The 22,070-nt window shown below is 37.2% G+C and overlaps 1 protein-coding gene across 1 annotated transcript in view; it reads left to right on the top strand.

Moving 5' to 3' along the window:
• Nucleotides 1-20,610, top strand: part of Oseg1 (intraflagellar transport protein Oseg1) — a 42,979-nt gene extending 22,369 nt beyond the window's left edge. The window contains exons 19-23 of the mRNA XM_073075033.1: nt 1,780-1,888; nt 2,739-2,943; nt 12,786-12,967; nt 14,336-14,488; nt 15,307-20,610. Coding sequence (XP_072931134.1) covers nt 1,780-1,888; nt 2,739-2,943; nt 12,786-12,967; nt 14,336-14,488; nt 15,307-15,480 — 823 coding nt within the window. The 3' untranslated portion in view covers nt 15,481-20,610. The remainder of the gene's footprint in view (nt 1-1,779; nt 1,889-2,738; nt 2,944-12,785; nt 12,968-14,335; nt 14,489-15,306) is intronic.
• The last annotated feature ends 1,460 nt before the right edge of the window (nt 20,611-22,070 follow it).

Raw genomic sequence — 22,070 nt, 5'->3', positions numbered from 1 at the left:
ATCAAAGAACGTCGCTGCCAATGATCATTGAAAAAGTAGATATCTCTACAACAAAAGTTTAAAAAACACCTTAGAAACCAACTTGCCAACTTGGTACAGATATACTGTGATCTTTAAAATATTGTTTTGTATAATATAATAGCAGATATTTCTGTTATAGACCGTCATATGTTGCGTGGTGACAGGATAAATACACGAAAGAGTATTGAGAAGAAAGCTTTTGCTTCAGATATCGGCATAGCATTTTGACAGAAGGAAAGATTACTTTTTAAATTTTTGGATAAAATATGGAAAAAGTATAGGCAAACAGTCCTTAAAGAACGGATCTTGCTAGTAAGAGAACCCAGATCTGTTTACACCACTTACGCAGCTCTGATTCTGGTTTAACCAAAGGAATAGAGTGCGCCATCGTCGGCTATTTTGCCCATGCAATAATTCTTCAAGAGAATATTGTAACAATTGACTTTGGGGTAACTATCTATAATACCGATAAATATGGTGGGAGTTACCCAACTATTACAAGAGCGACTATACATCATTTGCTTTCCCACCATAACGGTTGCACTTCTGGACCGGGGTCCTACGCTGCCATATCACATCCAAACAACATGTGAAGTTGTCGAGAGAGCTGTAAATGATTACAATAGATTCATCTACATTATTGTGCCCGAAATTAATCCATTGACTTAATAAAAATAAAACTAGAGTCTCGATCAAAAATGACCAAATTTGAGGCAAAAACAGATTTTAGGGTATAATTATCAATTTTTTTGTACCTACTTCAAAGCTCTTTGTTTATATGTTAATGGTCAGTAAAGTAGAATCATATTCTCTTACTTTTGCACCTTTTTTGCAATTATTAAAAAAATATTTCCAATATTTTTGCAGGCTTTGTAAGTAAATAGCATTTTTTTACTTTTTATCAATTATTGACAGCGAGGCGGAGGCATAAGATGACATCCAAAAAATTAAAAAAAAATCACAGTTTAATCTCTTAGTATGATACATATTTCCCGCACTATTAGAACTCCAACGTAAAAAGAAAAAAAAATCCCATACAACGTCGCTCCACCCTAATGTGTACCTAAAATGGGTATTGGCTGGATCCTAAAGGCACCAGCGCCATTTTATTATTTTTTTCGTGGGAAACCCTTCATGGGTTCCTCTCAGCCGCGGGGGCAGCGACGAGGATATGCTGGTCTCCTACCGGCTAAACCCTACGATGCTCTTCTGTATGCCCTCTGTCGGGACCCATCCATTTTTATCCGAGATTTTCCAAATTAGTCTTCAGCAAAGCATCTTTGACCGGTCTAAGCTGTCGTAGCTGCTTATCTGGGGCTGATTTTAGATCCATGGCCAGTAGACCTGCGATCTTAAGTGAGGGTATCATCATAGTAAAAAACTGAGTGTGTGCATACATCGTAGTCATTTTAAATAGTAACTAAACTACAACTTGTAGTGTAATTGCCCGAAGGAGGGGTGGCAAACATCATACGCGTTCATACATCGCCATCGTTATATAAATTAGACACTACAACTAAATTACAATAAATTAGACAATAGACACTAAACTACAACTTGCTCTGTAATTGCCTGAACGATGGTTGGTAAACATCATGGTCAAAAATGACCTGAACTGCTTCGAGAAAAGAATGGTACGGTCGTGCCGCTTTTTTTCTCGACTTGGCGGGACACTGCCGTACCGTTTAAAAACTATAATGAATAAATAATCCTGTGATGTCTGGTTCCTCAGTCTTATATCCTTAATTCATCGCACAGCTGTTTATATCTATGCCTGGCGAAACAAGCGAAGACACTGAAAGTGCTACCGCTGGCTCGTCAAATGTTGGACAAAATTTTGGGATTGCAAATACCACAAAAATTCCAGGTTAGTGCTTTATACAATATTTTGTTTTCCCAAATTGTACTCGTAGTAATGTCGTGGTGCGTTACACACAAAATAGTTGTATTTTTTTTAACACATGTATTGTAAGATTGTGGTAAATTTTATGATTCAAAGGATATTTTTTAAGGATTCACTGAATAAGCTACTTACATTTATTATTATAGAAAACATTTTGTATCGTATTGTTTGATGAAATACATTTTTGTAACATGATTAAAGTTTCTCTTTCTATGTTGTATATGTCATGTGAAGGTTAAAAGGTCTCCAATAGCATCCATCAGTGACCAGATGGATTATATACTCGTTTACAACTTAATTTTTATAAAAATCTGGGAATATATCTGTGCTTAACTTCGAGTATCCTCACGTTTGCGAGGCTAGCGAATCATGTGGGTTTAGGTGGACTGTGGACAAAATGTTTAAAATTCAATTTTACTTGCCAGGAGGGCGTGGAGCTGTTGACACAGTAGATAGGTAGAGGTGGCGGTATTTCAGAAATATACGTAAAAATTGAGTTCCATTAACTACGCGATGAACTATGTGATTATGTTGAGATGGACTGTTTAAAAAATGTTCATAAATAGGGTTGTAAAAGGGTTATAAAATTCTTTAAAAAATATCTATAGCACAGTCAACCGACTTCAAACGATCTTCTAAAGATAATAAACCTGTAAAATCGACTTCGAAACGATCTTTAGAAGATCCCCTTCCCATCCCTATCCCTTACTGGAAATCGATTAAAATTATCGATTTTTTTTATTCTTCGATCGATTGTTTGATTAATAAATCTCAGATCGCCATTCCTATTTTAAAACACAATTTTACTTGTCAGGAGGGCGTGGAGCTGTTGACGCTGAAGACGGGTAGAGGTAGCGGTAGCGGTAGCGGCAGCGGTAGCGGTATCGGTAGCGGCGACGCGGAGAGCCGCGAGGAGGACGCGTCGCCGCTGTGCTGGCGCTGCCGCCGCCACTGCCCGCCGCTCGCCGCGCGCTGTCCCCGCTGCGGACACATCCCGGCCATATCGCTGGCTACACACGGTAACTTTAAACCTTGTAGAGTTGGAAGGTGGTGGAACCCTTTGTGGTTTGACTCCGGCGGCACCACCGCCATACCTATTTCTGCCTATTAACAGCAGTTGTCGGCGCTGCTGTGCTCCGTTTTGAAGGGTGTGGTAAGGGAGACATACTTTTTCGAGGCGTTCCAGCTTAGTCCTCAGGGGTAGCGGCGCATCTGTGGTTGACCTCAGGTAGGAATATCTAATCCTATTTGGGATTGATTACAGATGTCCATGGGCGGCAGTAGCCACTTACCATCAGGTGGACTGCATGCTCGTCTGCTACTACTATATTATTATAAAAAAAAAGTTCCGTATACACGCTGTTCCCGCTGCGGACACACGCCTGCTATATCGCTGGCTACACACGATGACCTTAACTTTTGTAAACCGTACCCGAATGGTAAAAACGGAACTCTTTTACTAAGCCTCCACTGTCTGCCCGTCTAACACGGAGCTCTATCTCTAGAATCGTAATAGATAAACACTTGAAATTACATATGTTATGTACAATGTTATACACACATAAGACACATAAACACAGAATATGTATAAAGGTGGCCGCCTTAACAACAAATACTAAAAAAAAAATATTCAAAATAAATGGGGGTTGCCATATAAGGAACCGCTATTTTTCAGCGTTTCTTGTATATTTAACCGTAATAGATAGACGGTTTAAATTTTTACAATGCATTCGATTTTTTATATAAAACTGAAAAGAAGAAGGGATATTGATTATTCAAGTACAAGATAACATATATGTTAAAATGAGCTAAGTCAAATGATAACCAATGTGATTTCGTTTTTAGGGTTCCGTACCCAAAGGGTAAAAACGGAACCCTATTACTAAGACTCCACTGTCTGTCCGTCTGTCACAGGGCTCTACCGCTTAAACCGTAATTTGGCAATGTATATATATATATATATATATATATATATATATATATATATAACTGGCACCTATAACAACAAATACTAAAAATAAAACAAAGTTGATTATAAATGGAGGTCCAAAACACGAAATCAACGCTCCGACCTTACCTGTAACACCATCTGTGCCTTCTGTGTTCAACTATATCAGGTTGTCAACGCACACACTGCACACGGATAGTCTGATTCACTACAAAAATTAACAACAAACTAAAACTTTAAGAATTACACACATTTTAACAAACGCCCTATAAAAATAAGAAAACTTTCCAGTTCAAACACGACGATCACGAAAAACATAACTACGAAATAGAGGTGAGTAACTCAGATCTGAGCCGGTTCAAATATTCAGATCACTTAATATATGAGTTTGATCTGCAGATCAAACCCAAACAGATCAGGTCAATTCAGGTCGCGGCTCACAGTGTTTCGTGAATCGTGAATGTGAGTCAAAGAATATTCATTATGCAATTTTAACTTTTAACTCCTAGGATATAGAGTTAAATATTCAAAAAATCTAAGTGGTGCGACATCTGTTGGGGTTTTGTGAATATCTTGATTTATATGTAACTCAATGAGAATTCGTTTTAGTTCTAGCTTTCATCATAAGATGGCGTTTTTATTAAATTCACTCTTACTGGTAAATATCGACTGATCAATTTATTATATTATATTATTTACTTAGCAAAATAAATTAATCCGATTTATAATCGTCATAATATTATATATCAATAACTTTCTAACTGACTTTATTAACTAATAATAAAAAACATATTTTATTTCAACAATACTACAACATCGATAAAATAATAATAATTACAGATATTGCTTCTTTTACTTGACATTATGCAAAACAAATAAGTCTCAAACTAATAAACATGATTTACAATCCTACGCCATGCCAACATCGGCGAGCCCTCGAGTCATGACTACCACGAATCGTTTGAATCGTTGAACGCGTTTGAGCTGTTTGAGTCGTATGAGTCACCAGATCCAACGACTCGCACAGTTCGCAACGCGGGTCTCGAGTCATGCAGCTCGTTCAGATCAAACAGATCAATTGAGTTAATTTGATTTGATCTGTGAGCCGATTCATAACTCCGGCTTAACCTTATAACTCGCGATCTTATCTGCAGGTCGCGGAATCTGTTTGGGTTACCCATGTCTACTACGAAACGTCAAAATGTCATTATCATGTTTTAATATTCTACCATAAACAAAGTTTATGGTAGAAAATTAAATTAAAATGATTATATTATATGACATATAATGATATTATATGAAAATAAAATTAAAAATGAAACAAAGTTTATGGTAGAAAATTAAAATGTGATAACGAAATAAAGTCAATATAAACATTGGAAAATGTGCATTGATCTTAAATCAATTGCATTACTATTTTATATATAATATCTTTTTTATTATAATTTTATTATATTATTACCGTAAAAAAGAAACTACCATTTGCAACGTAGGTATTGATAACGTACTTTTGATCAGGCAACTCGGTTGTGATATTATGAATGAGACTTAAAGTCAGTAGCGTACTCGTAGAATATGGATGCAACTCTTTCCGAAAAAAAAGATTCTAAAATCGATTCGAATCGAGGTAATAAATGAATTCATAAAAAATCGAGGTTCACAGAATCGATTCTCCAAAAATCGATCTTCGATCTTTTAAGCTAAAAAGTAGCAACTAATAGCAACTAGTAGCAACTAGGTAGCAACTGTCAGTAATTATTTCGATGTAAAATATTGGTAGTGACTGGCCATTCTGACGGTCACCTAATTGCCTGCTTGCTTTTCGATCTTTTTACTACACTTTTATTAGTTTGACTGTATGTACCAAGGTAGGTGTGTGTAATTGAATCTTTAAACTCGATCTCTGAACTCGAACTTGAACGTTCAGTTTAATTCAAAACTTTGAACAATTATAAAAACCAATGACAATACATAATTTAAATAATTTTATTCCATTGAGACGATATTAGAGGCGGGATTTGAGGTAGGTGGCGCCGCGGCTATGTGGTGCGGATTAAATTGTAACTAGTTGTCCAAGTGATTGTCCCTGTAGTTTCGGGACCAGAATAGGGCTACGGCTACGGCTACGTATCCCCTGCCTGTCGTAAGAGGCGACTAAAAGGGGGCTTCCGGGGTTGCGGATGGCAAGAGTGGGAGATCGAACCGCCAGGCCAGCGGCCCCGGGAAGGACGGCGGTATGTGTGGTCGCATACCGTCGTACGCACCAGACAGTGTGGCGAGCGCCAAGCTCACCTGGTTGGAGCCCGACGGGGCAACGCGCTAAGAGGGCTCCGGTTGCGTTCCTTTGGAGATCCCGGAGCCCTCTACGCAGCGCCGAGGACGGCCACCGGGGGGATTTTAGTGCGGTAAGAATCCAACATAACCCTACGTCGCTCCCACGACACTGGGTACCTTTTGAAGGTTTCCCCCTCGCAAACAAAAAAAAAAAAAGAAAAAAAAAAAAAAGTTGTCCAAGTGATAATGTATCGATTTACAAAGTTTATCACTAAGTCGCTAGATGGCGTTAACTACCAAAAGAAGTTCATGGTAAAGTTGTTTATACCAACTTTACCATGAACTTCTTTTTATTTACTTTACTTTTACATGTTTTATGACCTACATAAACTGAAACATGTTTAAATAGAGATTTTATTAATATTTTTATATTCTGGATCGATTTCAAATTTAATACTGCGCTATACTATATATTTCATTATTTCATAAATTTGGGTTTGTTCTGTGTTTAATAATAACATTGCAATGACTGTTATAAGTTATTATTTTATTATAGTTAGATAATAGTTAACTATGTAATTGATAACAAAAGTAGTGATAGCCTAGTAGTTAGAAGCTCGGCCTCTCGGCCAGGAAGTCCGAGGTTCAAATCTCCAGGTACCTCTGATTTTCTTAAGTTGTGTGCGTATTAGAAACTAATTGCTTGCTTGCACTTCCTTAAACGGCGAAGGAAAACCTGCACACTTGAGTAATATATAAAAATCTTAAAGGTACGAGTATGTAATGTATTGTGAAGTCTACCAATACACACTTGGCCAGCGCGGTATAGACTACAGCCTAATCCTTCTCACTCTGAGAGGAGACCTGTGCCCAGATGAGGGCTAATTATGGGTTGATGATGATGATGATGTAATTGTTATATATTTAGAGAGAGTAGGCAAATGGGTCTAATATTGGCAAAATGTAGTTAATATTCACCACTTTATATTTAAAAATTGCGTATACCTACCTACGGAACTCTCAGTGTGCGACTTCGATTCGCACTTGGCCAATTATTTTTAAAATTTCCACGAAATGCGACCCCCTGTTAAACTAGGCGCGTCCAATGGTGTTTGAATCATGTCGATCGGTCGCGGCATCGCGAAAAAATCGCTGGACACAAATATATACGTGTCTAATAGATATCTTCTTTGGGAAGTCGCTTAAAATAGTTATAGTATAAGAGTTACGACGTCGGTGTACCAGGCGAACATGAAATTAAACTTTCCCGAGACAAGGACAGTTGTATCATTTGAAAGCACTGTATGTCTCGTGTCTCGCTCGCTCACAGTGTGAAAGGGATACTTTTACGGGTTAGGGCAGGGGTTCCCAATCTTTTGTAACCCGCGGCGCAGTTACAAGTTCGATATTTTTTCACGGCGCCCTGTTCTAGCTAACTATTAGAAGAAGACAGTCGAAAGAAATAGGTACCCACAATAATAGTAGTTACGTTAGGTTGATCGAAACGAAAATTTAAACACCACAATATAAAATTTTACCATATTTATGTTATTATAAAAGACTTTAAACGGAAAACAACAAGAAATACTTGAGAAAAAACAAAAATTAAATACGATATTTATTCAGTCAAATCAATGTGAATCAAAACGCCAATATTTGTGGTGTCAAATAATTAGCGGATCGACTCACGGCGCCCCTCTTCACTTTCTACGGCGCACCAGGGCGCCGCGGCGCACACTTTGGGAACCCCTGGGTTAGGGAGAGATACAAGAACTCCAGTGCGCATGTCCGAATAATTGATTTGCGATGGCGCTTTTAGCACCGGAAACACCGGAAGCACCAGGAGAACATGAATTAAAGAATATGTTGCGAGTACCGACTTGATAGGTAGTGATGGTCAAACATGATAGATGATTTCTTCTTCTCCATAACGAAACACCTTGTGAAGTGGTGGTAGTTGCATTGACATTTAAAAAGATCATGTAAAGAACCTATTTTGAATTTAAAAAAATGATTTGATTTGAATGATGTTGATAGGTACCTATGCCACAAAGTATAATCGTAATAATCTGATAACCGTGATACACGAACTCGTGATAGCTGCCTCTCGCGATAGAAGGGAAATCATATCATGAAAAAGAGCCCGGTGAGCCCGCTCACGGAGGTTAACTACTAGGCGATCATAAAATCACAGATCGCATTCCGTACCCTCATCCACGCACACTTGTAGAGAACGTGGGAGACTGGACATATGTGTTAATAAACTATACACAATACAACGTACGGCTACGCATGTGTTTAACATTACTCCTTTCGTAGTAGTGACAGAGATCCCACCCTATACCCCAGCCAAATTGGAAGAAGAATGTTTACCAACAATCGTTGCTTAGCAAACCGATAAGGGGCGTATAACAAAAACCTTTTTTCGTCGGTGCAATTTTTTTACAAATAATATTGTAAAATTTAAATTGTTTTCTATCAATATTGCTTGTTCTATTTGGCACATTATGTCTGCTTTGAATTTAATATTGTGAATAAATTGTGGCAGAATGATTTTAGAATCTGTGGTGCGGTGAGGCGCGGTGCGGCGTGGCGGGAGAAATTGAGTTTTAGCGGGAAGCTAATTGTCATAATCGTCATTCTTATAAAATATTTATGAATATATATCTTCCTCCTCTCTATATTGTCTAAAGAAATAACAAAACTTCACTTATAAGACAAACTTAAGCTAATACAGTAAGATAACTTCAGTAAGCGTGCTTATAAATACATAACGAGTTACTCTAATTAAATTTCAATATTTTTAATGACGTGCGCTAGTGCTTCCTTTTTAAATTTATTTATATTTTTATTGTTTTTTATTGATTTAGGTAACGTATTGTATAATTTGGCCCCTTCATGCATTATGTTTTTTGACCCATATTTAGTTCTAGGAACAGGAAGGTTTATGTTATCTGCATTTCTTAGTAATTTAGTATGAATTTGACAGTTTTTAACAAAAGTTATTTCCGAATGTATTTCCTTGTTTATGATCTTGTGTATTAATATTAAAATTTTAAATGTATATTTTTGAAATATGATATCTGTCAAGAGTCTTCCACCAGCGATGACACAAATTTGCGCCCGATTTTCGACGACTTTCCTTAAGATTTCCGCCGATAACACTTCGCATTCCAGTCGAATATTCTCCTTAAGTGGAAAATATGATAAAAAGCGGGCAACTTGACAGATGTCATAGGTTCTAATAAGCAAAAAAAAGTTACAGGACCTGATAAAGTTTTGTATTACTCAAAATCACTTGTTTTATTCAGTACAAAAGTTATTCAAAAACAAAATAGGGTGATTAATTTTGCGCCACACTGTATAACTGGTATTATAATAAATACAAATAAGAACCGTAAAACATGTTTTAATATATGTAGTTATTTTAATTTTATTAAACGTTGTTTACGTATCACTCATCATCGCCCCAACGCCATCTATTGTTGTTTCATATAATTAAGTATTGTTAAAAATAATAAAATGAAGAAAAATAAGTAAAAAATAATGAATGGTGGTACGGAAGCCTCCATGTGCGTGTTCGACTCGTACTTGGCGAATTATTATTATTATTATTATTGCTTGTTACTCTTTCACGCTTTAATTAAATATTCGAAATTTTGTACTATCAGGGGTTCAAACAGGTGAAATTAAATAAAAGTTTGTAAAAAGGACATAGGACACCATCTATCCGGGAAAAAATACCGTTCCCGAGTGATACGAGTAGATAAAACCTCTGACCGAGCGCGAAACCTCGTGTTAAAGGAAGTCTTATATAAAGTTTTTGATACTTTTACGTCACACCATAAAACCAGAAATTTCATAATCACGTTGAATATTATAAATTTCTAATTATTATCTAACGTAATGGGCGAGATTAACGAAGCCTCGTTACAATGTAAGTGGATAGGTCAATTATCTCCTGTCCCTGTAGTACCGGGACTAGAATAGGGCTACGGTAACTCCTGCCTGTCATAAGAGGCGACTAAAAGGGGGCTTCCGGGGTTGCGGGCGGCAAGAGTGGGAGCTCGAACCGTCCGGAGAGCAACCCCGGGAAGGATGGCGGCATGTGTGGTCGCATGCCGTCGTAAACACTACATGGTGTGGGAGGAGCGAAAACTGCTCCTCCAGGGTAGAGCCCGTTGGGCATCGCGCTTGGAGGGCTCCGGTTGTGTTCCATCGGAGATCCCGGAGTTCTCCACCAAGCGCTGAGGACGGCCACTTCCTTCCTTCCCCCTTACGTACCCCCGTACCTTCCCCCTCGAAAACAAAAAAAAAAAAAAGGTCAATTATCTCCGAGTATTATCTCATCTTATTAAATTGTTTAACTGATGTTAGTTATTTTAATAGTCTATTAGCCTTCGCGGTCCTTAGAAAATCCGTCTCGTTGTTTAACAATTCTGTGAAAAGCTATTGTGCTTGTGAATAAGTCCCAGGATCCGTTTTCCTGCTTAACCTACTTTGCTTGAATGCTATTGTGTGTAGTTAATTGTTACGTACGAGTCTCATTACTAGCGATTAAGGCGGATCAATGATGAGGATTAGTTTCAAAATGTGTATATTTAACTAATATTATAACGAGAGTGGGAGTTTGTTTATTTTTTCGTTTTTGTTACACTTTCACGCCTTAACTAGGTACTTAACCAATTGTTATGAAATTTGTACACGTTGTCAGGGGTTCAGAGAAGGTCATAGGGTAGCTTTTATCCCGAAAAAAGTACGCTTACCGTGGGATAGATAAAAATCTCCTAATGCAAGTGATACCGCAAGTGAAAAGCTACGAAATACAATAAATGAACACATCTGTCAGTTTGTTTGTCTTTTACGCATTGTTTCATTTTACGTATTCGTCCGATCGCGAAGAAAATTTAAGAAATCTCTACACACTCTCTCGACGGTTACTGCCGTACCATACTACGTTCCACAAATTATAATTAAACTTAAACAAATACAATTCAATTAAATAATATAATGAATGATATACGAACGAACATAACTGCATGATTGCGAGACACGCCAAAGTGGTGTATTTACTATGTTTTATGAACTCTAATGGCATATATAATGGCAGGGTTTTCTGAGAAGAATACGAAAAAGTGACATCAGCAAATATTATATTTAAATAGATAGATTGATTATTCATATCAAGAACTTAAGCAACAACAACAAATTATAATACATAATAAACAATGAAACCCAAAAAACGTAACAAACAAACGAAATTGTTTTAAAGTCTAATCTTATTTAAAAACTGTTTTCATTTAAATGTACTTTATCGCTTCATTCGCTTTACGTAAGTAGTCGGTAGTGTGACCAATCCTTGCGACTGCAGTATTTTCTAATGGGTTCGCGGTCTGACAGACGCACGACGGCTTTTACTATTGTAATGTTTGAAATATTACATTTTATGCTTCCCTTTAATTACTTTAATTAGCGGGATTAAGCACGCTGAATAATGAATACGTAATTATTATCCGAGCTATTAAATCAATTACGAAACATTGTATATATTGTAAATTGATATCCTTTGTTAAATTAATTATGTTCGTGTTTAATGCTCGTTCAATTATATTGATATTATATTAAAGGTATGGGTATGCGTAACAGAATTGGATTTTCTCTTACGGAGGTGGATTTCGACTGCTTTGCGATCTTTCGCTTTCGTTTTATAACAGCTTCTGTGTTTGCAATGAAAATATTAATGTTCTTTTCGTGTAAGTCTCGCATTTTGTCAAATAGCCCTCATTGTGTTAAAATACCGAAATATTTAACTTGTTTTAAATTTCATTAAAATAATTATATTTTTACGATTGGCAGCTTCACTATGTTAAGTTAATGGAGTCCAAGAGTGAATTTCTTCCAGAGATGTGTAAGGTAGCTAAGCGATATGCAAGTTCGAAGCTAAGCGTGTGAGATGTATTACCGCACGTTATTATGTACGTTAAGTTTTAATCAATCTACGTAGGTACTTTACGTATTAACGTTCAAAATGTGTCAATTTCTATAATAAACAAAGTTGGTGGTTAAGACAATGGATAGATTGATTATTCATAACGGGCGTACGAAATACTTAGATACACGTGTCAAGATTCTTAGGTCGCGTCAGTAGCTCCAATCTTTAGGTCGCATACCTCCATATATAAAAAACACCTAAGCAATATCAGTTAGGCAATCCTATCGGTACATTTGAAACCATAGCTTAGCTACCTCGCACATCTCAGGCAACCTTTTTTTTTTTTTTTTTTGTCGAGGGGGAAACCTTCAAAAGGTACCCGACAACGTGGGAGCGACGCCGAGTTATGTGGGATTTTTACCGCACTAAAACCCCCCCGGTGGCCGTCCTCTGCGCTGCGTTGAGGGCTCCGGGATCTCCAAAAGAACGCAACCGGAGTCCTCTAAGCGCGTTGCCCCGTCGGGCTCCGCCCAGGTGAGCTTGACGCTCGCCACACCATCTGGTGTATACGACGGTATGCGACCACACATACCGTCGTCCTTCCCGGGGCCGCTGGCCGGGCGGTTCGAGCTCCCACTCTTGCACATCTCAGGCACCCTAACGCACTTTTTAATATAAATATTGCAATAACATGATTTTATTAACAGAGGTGCTGCCTTTGGTGCAATTTGAACCATCGGAGGGGATCTCTTATGAGGAGGCTTTTGAACTGATCGAGCGAATGCCGCTGCCGAAGGGAGCTGAAAAGGAGGGCACAGAGAGCACCGACATACTGAGGATAGACCCGGACCTCGATGTAACTGACCCCTTCCTGGATAAAATTGATGAGGTCAGTACTACTTAACGTTTTATAAACATTTCCGTGTATAGCTAAAATAAAAAAAATGTAACTGTAGTAATTTTTGATTTAATATTTTCGAGCGACTATTGGAAAGTAAAATGTCAGTTTAAAATTTACAAAGTATTGAATAACGGACTGACCTAGAAAAAATAAAACAATGAAAACGAATGATTCATTCTTGACTTTCGTTTGTATAAAACATGTCTTCTTAGCGTATATTATAGAAAAAAGTTATCAAAAAATGTATATACTTAAAGTTATATAGGGTGGAGCAAAATTAATCATCCAATTTTGTTTTTGAATAACTTTTGTACTGAATAAAAAGAAGTGATTTTGAATAATAGAAACCTTTACCAGTATCTGTAACTTTTCTTTGTTAATTAGAAAAAATGATATCTGTCAAGTGTCTTCCATCAGCGTTGACACAAATTTGGATGATTAATTTTGCGCCATCCTGTATTAAAGTTAATCGGCGAAAACTAAATGTGTACCTACTATATTTCGGTACTTATTATATTTTTGCAATGTTTTTGTAAGAAATACTATTTCTTCAAAAAAAAAGTGAAAAGCAGCCCTACTTGACTGACTACTACTGACTTGAGTAGGGCAGATTGTGGCCACGACGGAAATGATCGCGGAAACACGAGGTGTAGCGCGAGGAGCAAGGTGTCTACGCACTATTAAGGTGGCAGATACTGATTGATTATAATTCATACAAATTATGTTTTCTTATAGTTCTAAAGATAAAGACTTCTAAAATCATACAATAAATCACTCACAGTTAAGTTGTATTTATAATAATGTAGTAAATAAATTATATTTTTCGTTTGTTATGACGTGATACAAAACATGGGATGACGTCAGTACCCACTAAGCATATTGTCGCTTAGTTGTCATTACTTATTTGTTTTCTACGGTTGTCATAATGTCGAAAGATGCCCTACGATCGCGTGGTCTAACGACTTCCGCACGCTATGACAGGTAATACGTGTTTCGACGGTAAAATTAAAAATGAAAATAAATAAGTACGATTTTAAATTCTGTCAGCCATTTAATGGCTGTCATGGTGTAATATACGCGGAACAATGCCGACATGCGCAGTTAAGTGGTGCAAAAACACGAAATCGAAAAAAAAAGTGCGGAGAAATATCATTTCATTCGTCAATGCTCTAAAAACTACATGTTTTAATATTTTTCAAACACGAAAATAGATGACATGACAATTTTAATTGTCAAAACTCGTTACATTTTCTTCTTAGGAATGAGTAATCTTTACTAATCTATGCATTTATAGAAAATTATTATTATAGAAATTCGTCGTAATGGCCATTTCTGTACTAGTGTGTTGTGCAACAGGAGGAGCGCGGCGTGGTGTCGTGTGGGCGGGGTGCGCTTTTGCGATTGTCGCCGGCGAGCGTGGTGGTGACGCGAACGCCGCCGCTGCCGCCGCGCCTCTACCGGAACATGCTGCCCGAGCTGCCCGTCGCGCCCTGCCCCCACTGCCAGAGCGTTAGTACCGATCGCATTAATATGATGGAGCTTCTTTCGCCGCTTCTTCTCCATAGCAAAACACCTTGTGAAATAGTGGTAGTTTTACTGACATTCAAAATGTGCTCTGTAATGAACATATTTTGAATAAAAAAATTGATTTGATTTGATTTGAAAAAAAAATAATGTAGAAGTAGTGGATGAGCATGCAGTCCACCTGATGGTAAGTGGCTACTGCCGCCCATGGACATGTGTAATCAAGCCCAGATTAGATATTCCTACCGGAGGTCGGCCACGGATGCGCCGCTACCCCTGAGAACTAAGCTAGAACGCCTCGGAAAAGTATGGCTCTCTTACCACACTCTTTAAACCAGAACACAGCAGCGCTTATCGCTGTTATTATGAGGCAGAAATAGGTGTGGCGGTAGTGCCGCCGGAGTCGAACCACAAAGGGTTCTACCACCTACCGCTAATCTTATCTTATTTGAACTCCACAAATATTTGTAAATATCCGAAATTCTTTCAGTCATTTATCATTACTTCTCAGAATTTGATCCTTATAAGCGAATTCGTACTACCCATTGGTGTAATCCCCATTAATATTTTGTTTATTTAAATATATAAAAATGTACACCATAAAACGTTAACTTCCTTGTAAGTTACGATCAACAGTGTCTTTGTAAGAAAATCATATTTCATCTTGATAATACCTTAAATTGCACGAACGTCGAACACGAAACGTAACACAGCTGTATCCTCATTTCTTGCACATTGCAATTTTGCATATATTTGACCAAAATAATTAAATCGCAAATTTTAAAATTAATTATACCTTGCAGCTGTTCTACATGGAGGATTACGAAATTCAATTGGTCACGAAGGGCCACTGTCCCTTCTGCCGCCAACCGCCGGAGGACGTGAGAAACGAAGATGATGCAGAGGATTCAATGTACAACGGATCTGTTGGAACCTCCCCCGATAGTCCCTCCAATGGGCATCCGTCGTGGCGATAGTTTTTTTTGGATTTATGCAACTCTGAATTCGTGTCTATTCGTCTATACTAAGCGAGTATCTAAATGTTTGCATTTATCTATCTAAATGCTCGCCGAGGACAGACGAATAGGCGTGAATAGAAATGTGTAATGTGTGTAACTTGAGCATGTTCGATACTCGCCACTAAAATACGTCCGTTTTTTGGGTGATCTGAGTTTTTAGCCTAAATCACAGATTATTCGCCTGCATTCGTATTTTACATATTCCTCATGATTGGGAAAATTGTTTGAAATAATCCACAAAATCAATAAAAATGACTCATTGTAATACTAAAACTTCTGGTCTGAATCTGAACATGAAGTTAGTACTACAACTTCAGCCCACAATGCAAAGTTGTTTGAAACGATACCGTAACACTCATGTCAGCTTTATAGGAACTGTGTTCGGCCTACGATTTTCTTGGTCTGAAAAGTATGTATTGAAACGTAGTCACGTTGTCAAGGTGCATTAAAAGTGTTATGTCTTACTTACGTGTACTATGTTTTCTCAATTTTAAATCAGGTGGGTTTCCTATTCTATAGTTGGCTATAAGATAGCGGCCGTATATGGCGTACTCATAGTACAGGGACAACCTGTAGTCCTGGGACCAGAATAGGCTATCCTACGGTATCCCCTGCCTGTCGTAAGAGGCGACTAAAAGGGGCTTCCGGGGTTGCGGGCGGCAAGAGTGGGAGCTCGCACCGTCCAGTACGCTACCCCGGGAAGGACGGCGGTTTGTGTGGTCGCATATCGCTGTAATCACCAGGAAGTAAGGAGTGTATATTACTTTAACCGGAGTAACTCCGGTTGGTTCCGTTGGAGATCCCCGAGTTCTCCACCAAACGCCGAAAACTGCCAACGGGGGGTTTTTAGTGCGGTAAAAGTCCCACATAACCCGTCGTCGGTCCCACGACCTCGGGTACCATTTGAAGGTTTCCTCCACGTTAACATGAAAAAAGGTATTCTTATAGCTACAGAATGTCGTGGAATTATAATTTGATAATTAATATTGGGTGAAACCTTAACACCAGGTGGAGTCATAAAATTTTCGACCAGTAAAAATTTCAATATGAATACCCAAAATATTTTTAATGTCCTGTCATACTGATAATCGACTTCCATCGAATACACCTGCGATGTAATTATAAGCGCGACATTAATTTTCATCATGCAGTTTAGATACGTCAATAGTGTTAGTCTATTATAAAATGAAAATATTAATTAATAAAGCGTTTGTGTACTTATGTAAGCACGTAAGTATATTATATTTTTGGGCGTGAACAATAAAATATATTTTATGCATTCAGTCCAATTTTGAGCGAGCAAACGAACGGGGAATACAGAAAACGTAGAAATAATACAAGTAAATTATGTGGTACATTGACTGTTATGTTATGTGCTACATTGCGTACCACTTTGCCCTACGCTAAGATATGTGTGTTACATCAGCGCGTGGATCTTCGTGTTATGCTTAAGAAATATGTGTTACGGCGTTGCGTCAAACTTCGTGCTACGCTAAACAGACACTGATCTGTTTTTTGAAAAGCACTATAAAGTATAACTTTCAAATATGTACACCGTATCCTGTGCCATAAATACAACTTGGTTATTGTAACTTGCCTGATTACAACGGAATATGCATGAAACTTAAAAATACAATATAAGACGGTTTCGCTTCTCTTCTCCTATAATATTGTTTACGAGTATTACAATTGTACGAGCAAACTCACCGTCATCCTATTACTGTGCCACTGCTGGGCACGGGTCTTCTCTCGGAATGAGAAGGATTAGGTCGTAGTCCATCGCGGTGACCAAGTGTGTATTGGTAGACTTCACATGCCCTTGAAAACATTTTTTTTTAAGATTTCTCAGGTATGCAGATTTCCTCACGATGTTTTCCTTCATTGTTTAGGAAAGTGATAATTATTTTTTAATGTAGTGGTGCATGCTTGGAATTTGAACCTCGGACCCGTCGATCAAGAGGCCGAGGTTTCTTATACCATACAACTAGGCTATCACGAAGCAAACTGAGGTTCTTGATTGAGTTTGTGCTGAACGTAGTCTTATTCTTTTTACTGTCTCAAGTTTCTTGTAATGTCACAGTCTCTAGTGCGTTAATTAAAAATATATTTTTAATTAACAAAGCTTTTTGAGGACGGACTGTTATTTGCTACAATGTTTTAAAACTAGCTTGTAATTGAATATTTGAAAATGCGAAACAATACTAAATTAGAGTTTGTTTTAAATATATATGTACATCGGGTAATTAAAATGTATGACTTTTAATTTAAGAAATAACGTTTTTTTTAATATAACGTTTTTATTGCAAAACCTTTGAGATTTTGGACATAAATATTCGTTACACTTGTTAGGACTGGATGGAATTCGTGGAAATACGAAGTCTATCGAAGTTAATCTTCTTAATTCCTCTTACGACAGACAGGGGATTATTGTCATTATTGTCCCACTGCTGGGTACGGGTCCTCTCAGAATGAGAAGGGTTAGTCCATAGTCCACCGCGCTGGCCAAGTCCGTGTTGGTAGACTTCACATACCTCTGAGATTTTTTTATATAAATCTCTCAGGTATCCATGGTAGGTATCCTCGCGATGTTTTCCTTCACCGTTTTAAGCAAGTGATAATTCATTTCTAGTACGCACATAACTTTGAAAAATCCGAGGTGCGTGCCTAGGATTTGAACCTCGGATCCCTCGTTCGAGAAGCCGAGTTTTTAAACCATTAGGCTATCACTGATTTAGGGGATAGCCCTATTCTGATCCCGAAACTACAGGGACAATCATTCTTGGCCTGAAAGCTGGTTTGCCGCTTCAATCTCGTAAAAAAAAACTATGATTGACTGTTTTCCACGATCTAATAGGAGAAGATTAAAGAGACATTTTCCTATTTCTTTGTATAACAGCCAAGCAGACTGTTTTGTGGCGTACCTACAGCAACATTGCACTTCATACAGATTAAAAATATCGATTCTGCGGCGCCCTCGTTCTTACGCGGAGTAGGAAGAAATGACGACACTTTTTTCAAAATTCAACGACGCAAGAATGTTTGAAGTACTCGAGTACGAATATTAGCATATTGCCCCAAATACGAGTGTATTGTACTTAACTAAGTTAGTAGTGTATTATTAGAGTAGTTAATAAGTTTGTTTGCCTTTATGCTGTTTTTAATGTGACAAGACATCATAGAAATCGTCGGGATATCGCTAATGTCGCATGTGGTTTTTTACCACTGCCTTTTCTTAATAATTATCGAATAATTATGACAAAGGGGTATAAGAAAGGGTACTGGTAAAAAATCACATCTTCGAGACATCAATATGATGACGTTTCCTCAAATGTAAATAATTTTCTTTATTGGCATATAACTATCCCACTGTTAGGTAGAATGATTAGAAGTAAGGTAAGTTAAGTAGTCTTCAAACAACTCGAGAACATAAAGCGAACAAAATGTTTACTTTCGTAATTAAATAAAGGCAAAGTACATTTTCAACAAATGTCTTCAATAAGCCTTCCTTGGCTGTCGAGTAAAAAATAAAGATTTGAGATCTGAACAACTAGAGAAAGTTAAAGCATCACGCATAGATTAGTAAAGATACTTCGCCGCCTTGAAATTGTATGAAGCCACAAACTGCTTATTAGTAAGTTCTTTTTTTGAATTCTTGACAAATAAAAACATTTTTAGAGAAAATTTACGAATAAATAACTAATAATGCGTAATTTACATAATAAATAAGTAATCATTTCAAATATTTTAGGGCCATTTTAGCACGGCGACGTGGCAAAACTTTTTTACGCAACTATTTCAATTCTCAAAACTGGGTACATTTTCTTGTTAGGAGTGAGTAATCTTTACTTATCTATGGCATCACGTAAGAAAACTAAAATTTAATTGGACAACACAATGAATTGAATATAATCAAATTAGGAAATATAGGTAGGCACTGAAATTAAAATATCAACATTGGTGTATAAAGAAACTATAATAACGTGTATAAATATGTCTATAAAAATTCTCATAACCTTTGAATATTTGAAATTTCACATGATGTAATTTGAGACGTAAATTTTTGTAGAGTTTCACGAGCGACATGCGACAGTTGGGCGCACCACCGCGGAATACGTTTTGTGCTGCCAACCGTATAATTGTCAGACTTCGGTAGACACCTGCCCTTATTACCGCAAAAAATAACGAAATAATTAATTTTGCATAATTACTATGTCAATGAATATAGTTATGATTGCATTCGCATATCGGATCAAGAACTGGGATGGTACCTAATGCACGATAAACAAATTTGACAAAAACATAAGTCGCTTCTTTTATTTATTAAAATAATAATTACAAAATGTTGTGTAATTACAATATGTCATCATAGTGTGATCCATGCATTTTGTTTATTTTTTAGCTATCTCACAGCTGCTCTACTTTTATGAAATTTAAACGTATTTTAAGAAAAATAGTATTTTAATTGTAGCTTTAAATAATTAGTTGTTAACTTTCAATTTTACTTTTTAAGAGATTAGTTTAATACAATATTTACAAATATATACGAGTATGTATATGTATGGTTGTGTGTAATATAGACAAAACATAATTTTATTACAAATAAAAGTATGTGTTTAATGTAATCTTATTTTGTCTTTAACAAAGGTAAACAAAGCGCCCGCCTTTCAGATTACATATCCAAAAATAGCCTGACATATTATTATACTTGATACCTACTTACTGTTCTTCATTACGTACCTACGTCTCAATAATTTTGAAAACAAACCTTAATATTGTCTACTTACAAATGGTTTTATTTGTATAAATTAAAACATGTTATGATACTAAAGATTTATACAATACAGAGTTATTAATTGTGTCGAGTGTCGACCCTTCCATAAATAACCTAAATTACACAAAACAATACACGAGTAATATTGTTTTAAGAAAACTTTGTACAGAATAATTATAATTAATACTATGTAATAACTAAGATACGTAATATACTATTATGAACTGATCTCTAGAGTGAAGTAATATTTTTAATTGTGTACACAAATGTTGTGATAAAAGCCACCGTCCATTGAATAAAAGACATATGTTAAACGAGTTAGCGTCTTTCATTTTTATTTTCCGTCACAATTAGAATCTCCCATCCCGCACCTGTTTCATACATCTCAACCATCCAGTTAGTTATAACGTACGATGCATTGAACACAGTAAATTGTTATTATTGCAACAAGTAAAAATCGACTTATTCATTTGTCGGGAACGAAAAGCGAAGAGTTGACATAAACTCTGCTATCTGTCGAAGCAATATGTTGTAGCTATTACTTAATTGGATTATACCACTAACTGTGGCAAATGTCGGCATCCTTTATGCCTTTCATTTTTTCGTTTTAAATTTTAACCAACTGTTGCAAGTTGAACAAATGTTTGAATACAAAGCTATAAGTAAATAAATGTAGAAATATGCAATTTTGAATTCCCATTTTCAATGTTGAATCTATAACATCACGAAAATGTTCAACCGTGATTCATATTCATATATTCGTATTCATTCGTGTTTTGAAGCTGGTAGAATCCTTTGTGGTTCGACTCCGGCGGCATCACCGCCCCACCTATTTCTACCTAATAACAGCAGTGTTAGGCGCTGCTGTGTTCCGGTTTGAAGGGTGTGGTAAGGGAGACAGACTTTTCCGAGGCGTTCCAGCTTAGTCCTCAGGGGTAGCGGCGCATCTGTAGCCGACCTCAGGTAGGAATATCTTATCCTATCTGGGGTTGATTGCAGATGTCCATGGGCGGCAGTAGCCACTTACCATCAGGTGGACTGCATACTCGTCTGCTACTCTTATAAAATATAAAAAAAAATCCACCCATCACTGTCGTACTGATGGGCACGGGTCTCCTCTCAAAATGAGAAGGATCAGGCCATAGTCCATGTTTTCTTACGATGTTTTCTTTGACCATTTCAACAAGTAACAATTAATTTCCATGGGTAATTATTAAGGCGAAATATGTCACGTTCCTATGCACTTTAGTCGGTTTACCCAATTATCCCAATTAAAATTACTTATAATCTTGGGAAGCTACAGAATATCGCCACAAGAGGTAGGTATAATATAAGCCCGTAGGTATGAAACAATATCTTTAAGTACATCCTGCAGATATTTTAATTAAATCAGATTCTGTGGTCACGTGGCAGGCCTGGTGCAACGTGTCATGTCAGTCAGTTACATCCTGGTTCAAGCCCAGCGCACGTAAAGTGGTAAATAATTTTATTGTAAAACAAAGCTGATAGGCGATATTCGATAAACAAGAGTATCGATGTGCGGCAGGTGATGTGTCCGACTGTTCGTTTTTGGCGAATCAGAGGCGGGCAGGTGCGTGGGCGCAGGTGTCGCCGCGATCTCGGCCGATATCGATATACAGGCTGATGGCAATCGATGAACTGCTCAACTTACCTAATTGAGATCTCTTGATAGTTAAGTACATCAAGAAAGTGGCATGTACCTGTATAGTGAATTTCTTTTTGTCATGACATGGTCAAAGATCATTTGATTTAGTTA

This window comes from Epargyreus clarus, unplaced genomic scaffold (genome assembly GCF_041222505.1).
Source record: "Epargyreus clarus isolate Ecla_fem2 unplaced genomic scaffold, WU_Ecla_fem_2.2 ptg000007l, whole genome shotgun sequence".
In the NCBI taxonomy this organism is placed as follows: Eukaryota; Metazoa; Arthropoda; class Insecta; order Lepidoptera; family Hesperiidae; genus Epargyreus; species Epargyreus clarus.
Note: the sequence above shows the minus strand (reverse complement) of the source record. Positions and strands in the feature narration are given on the sequence as shown.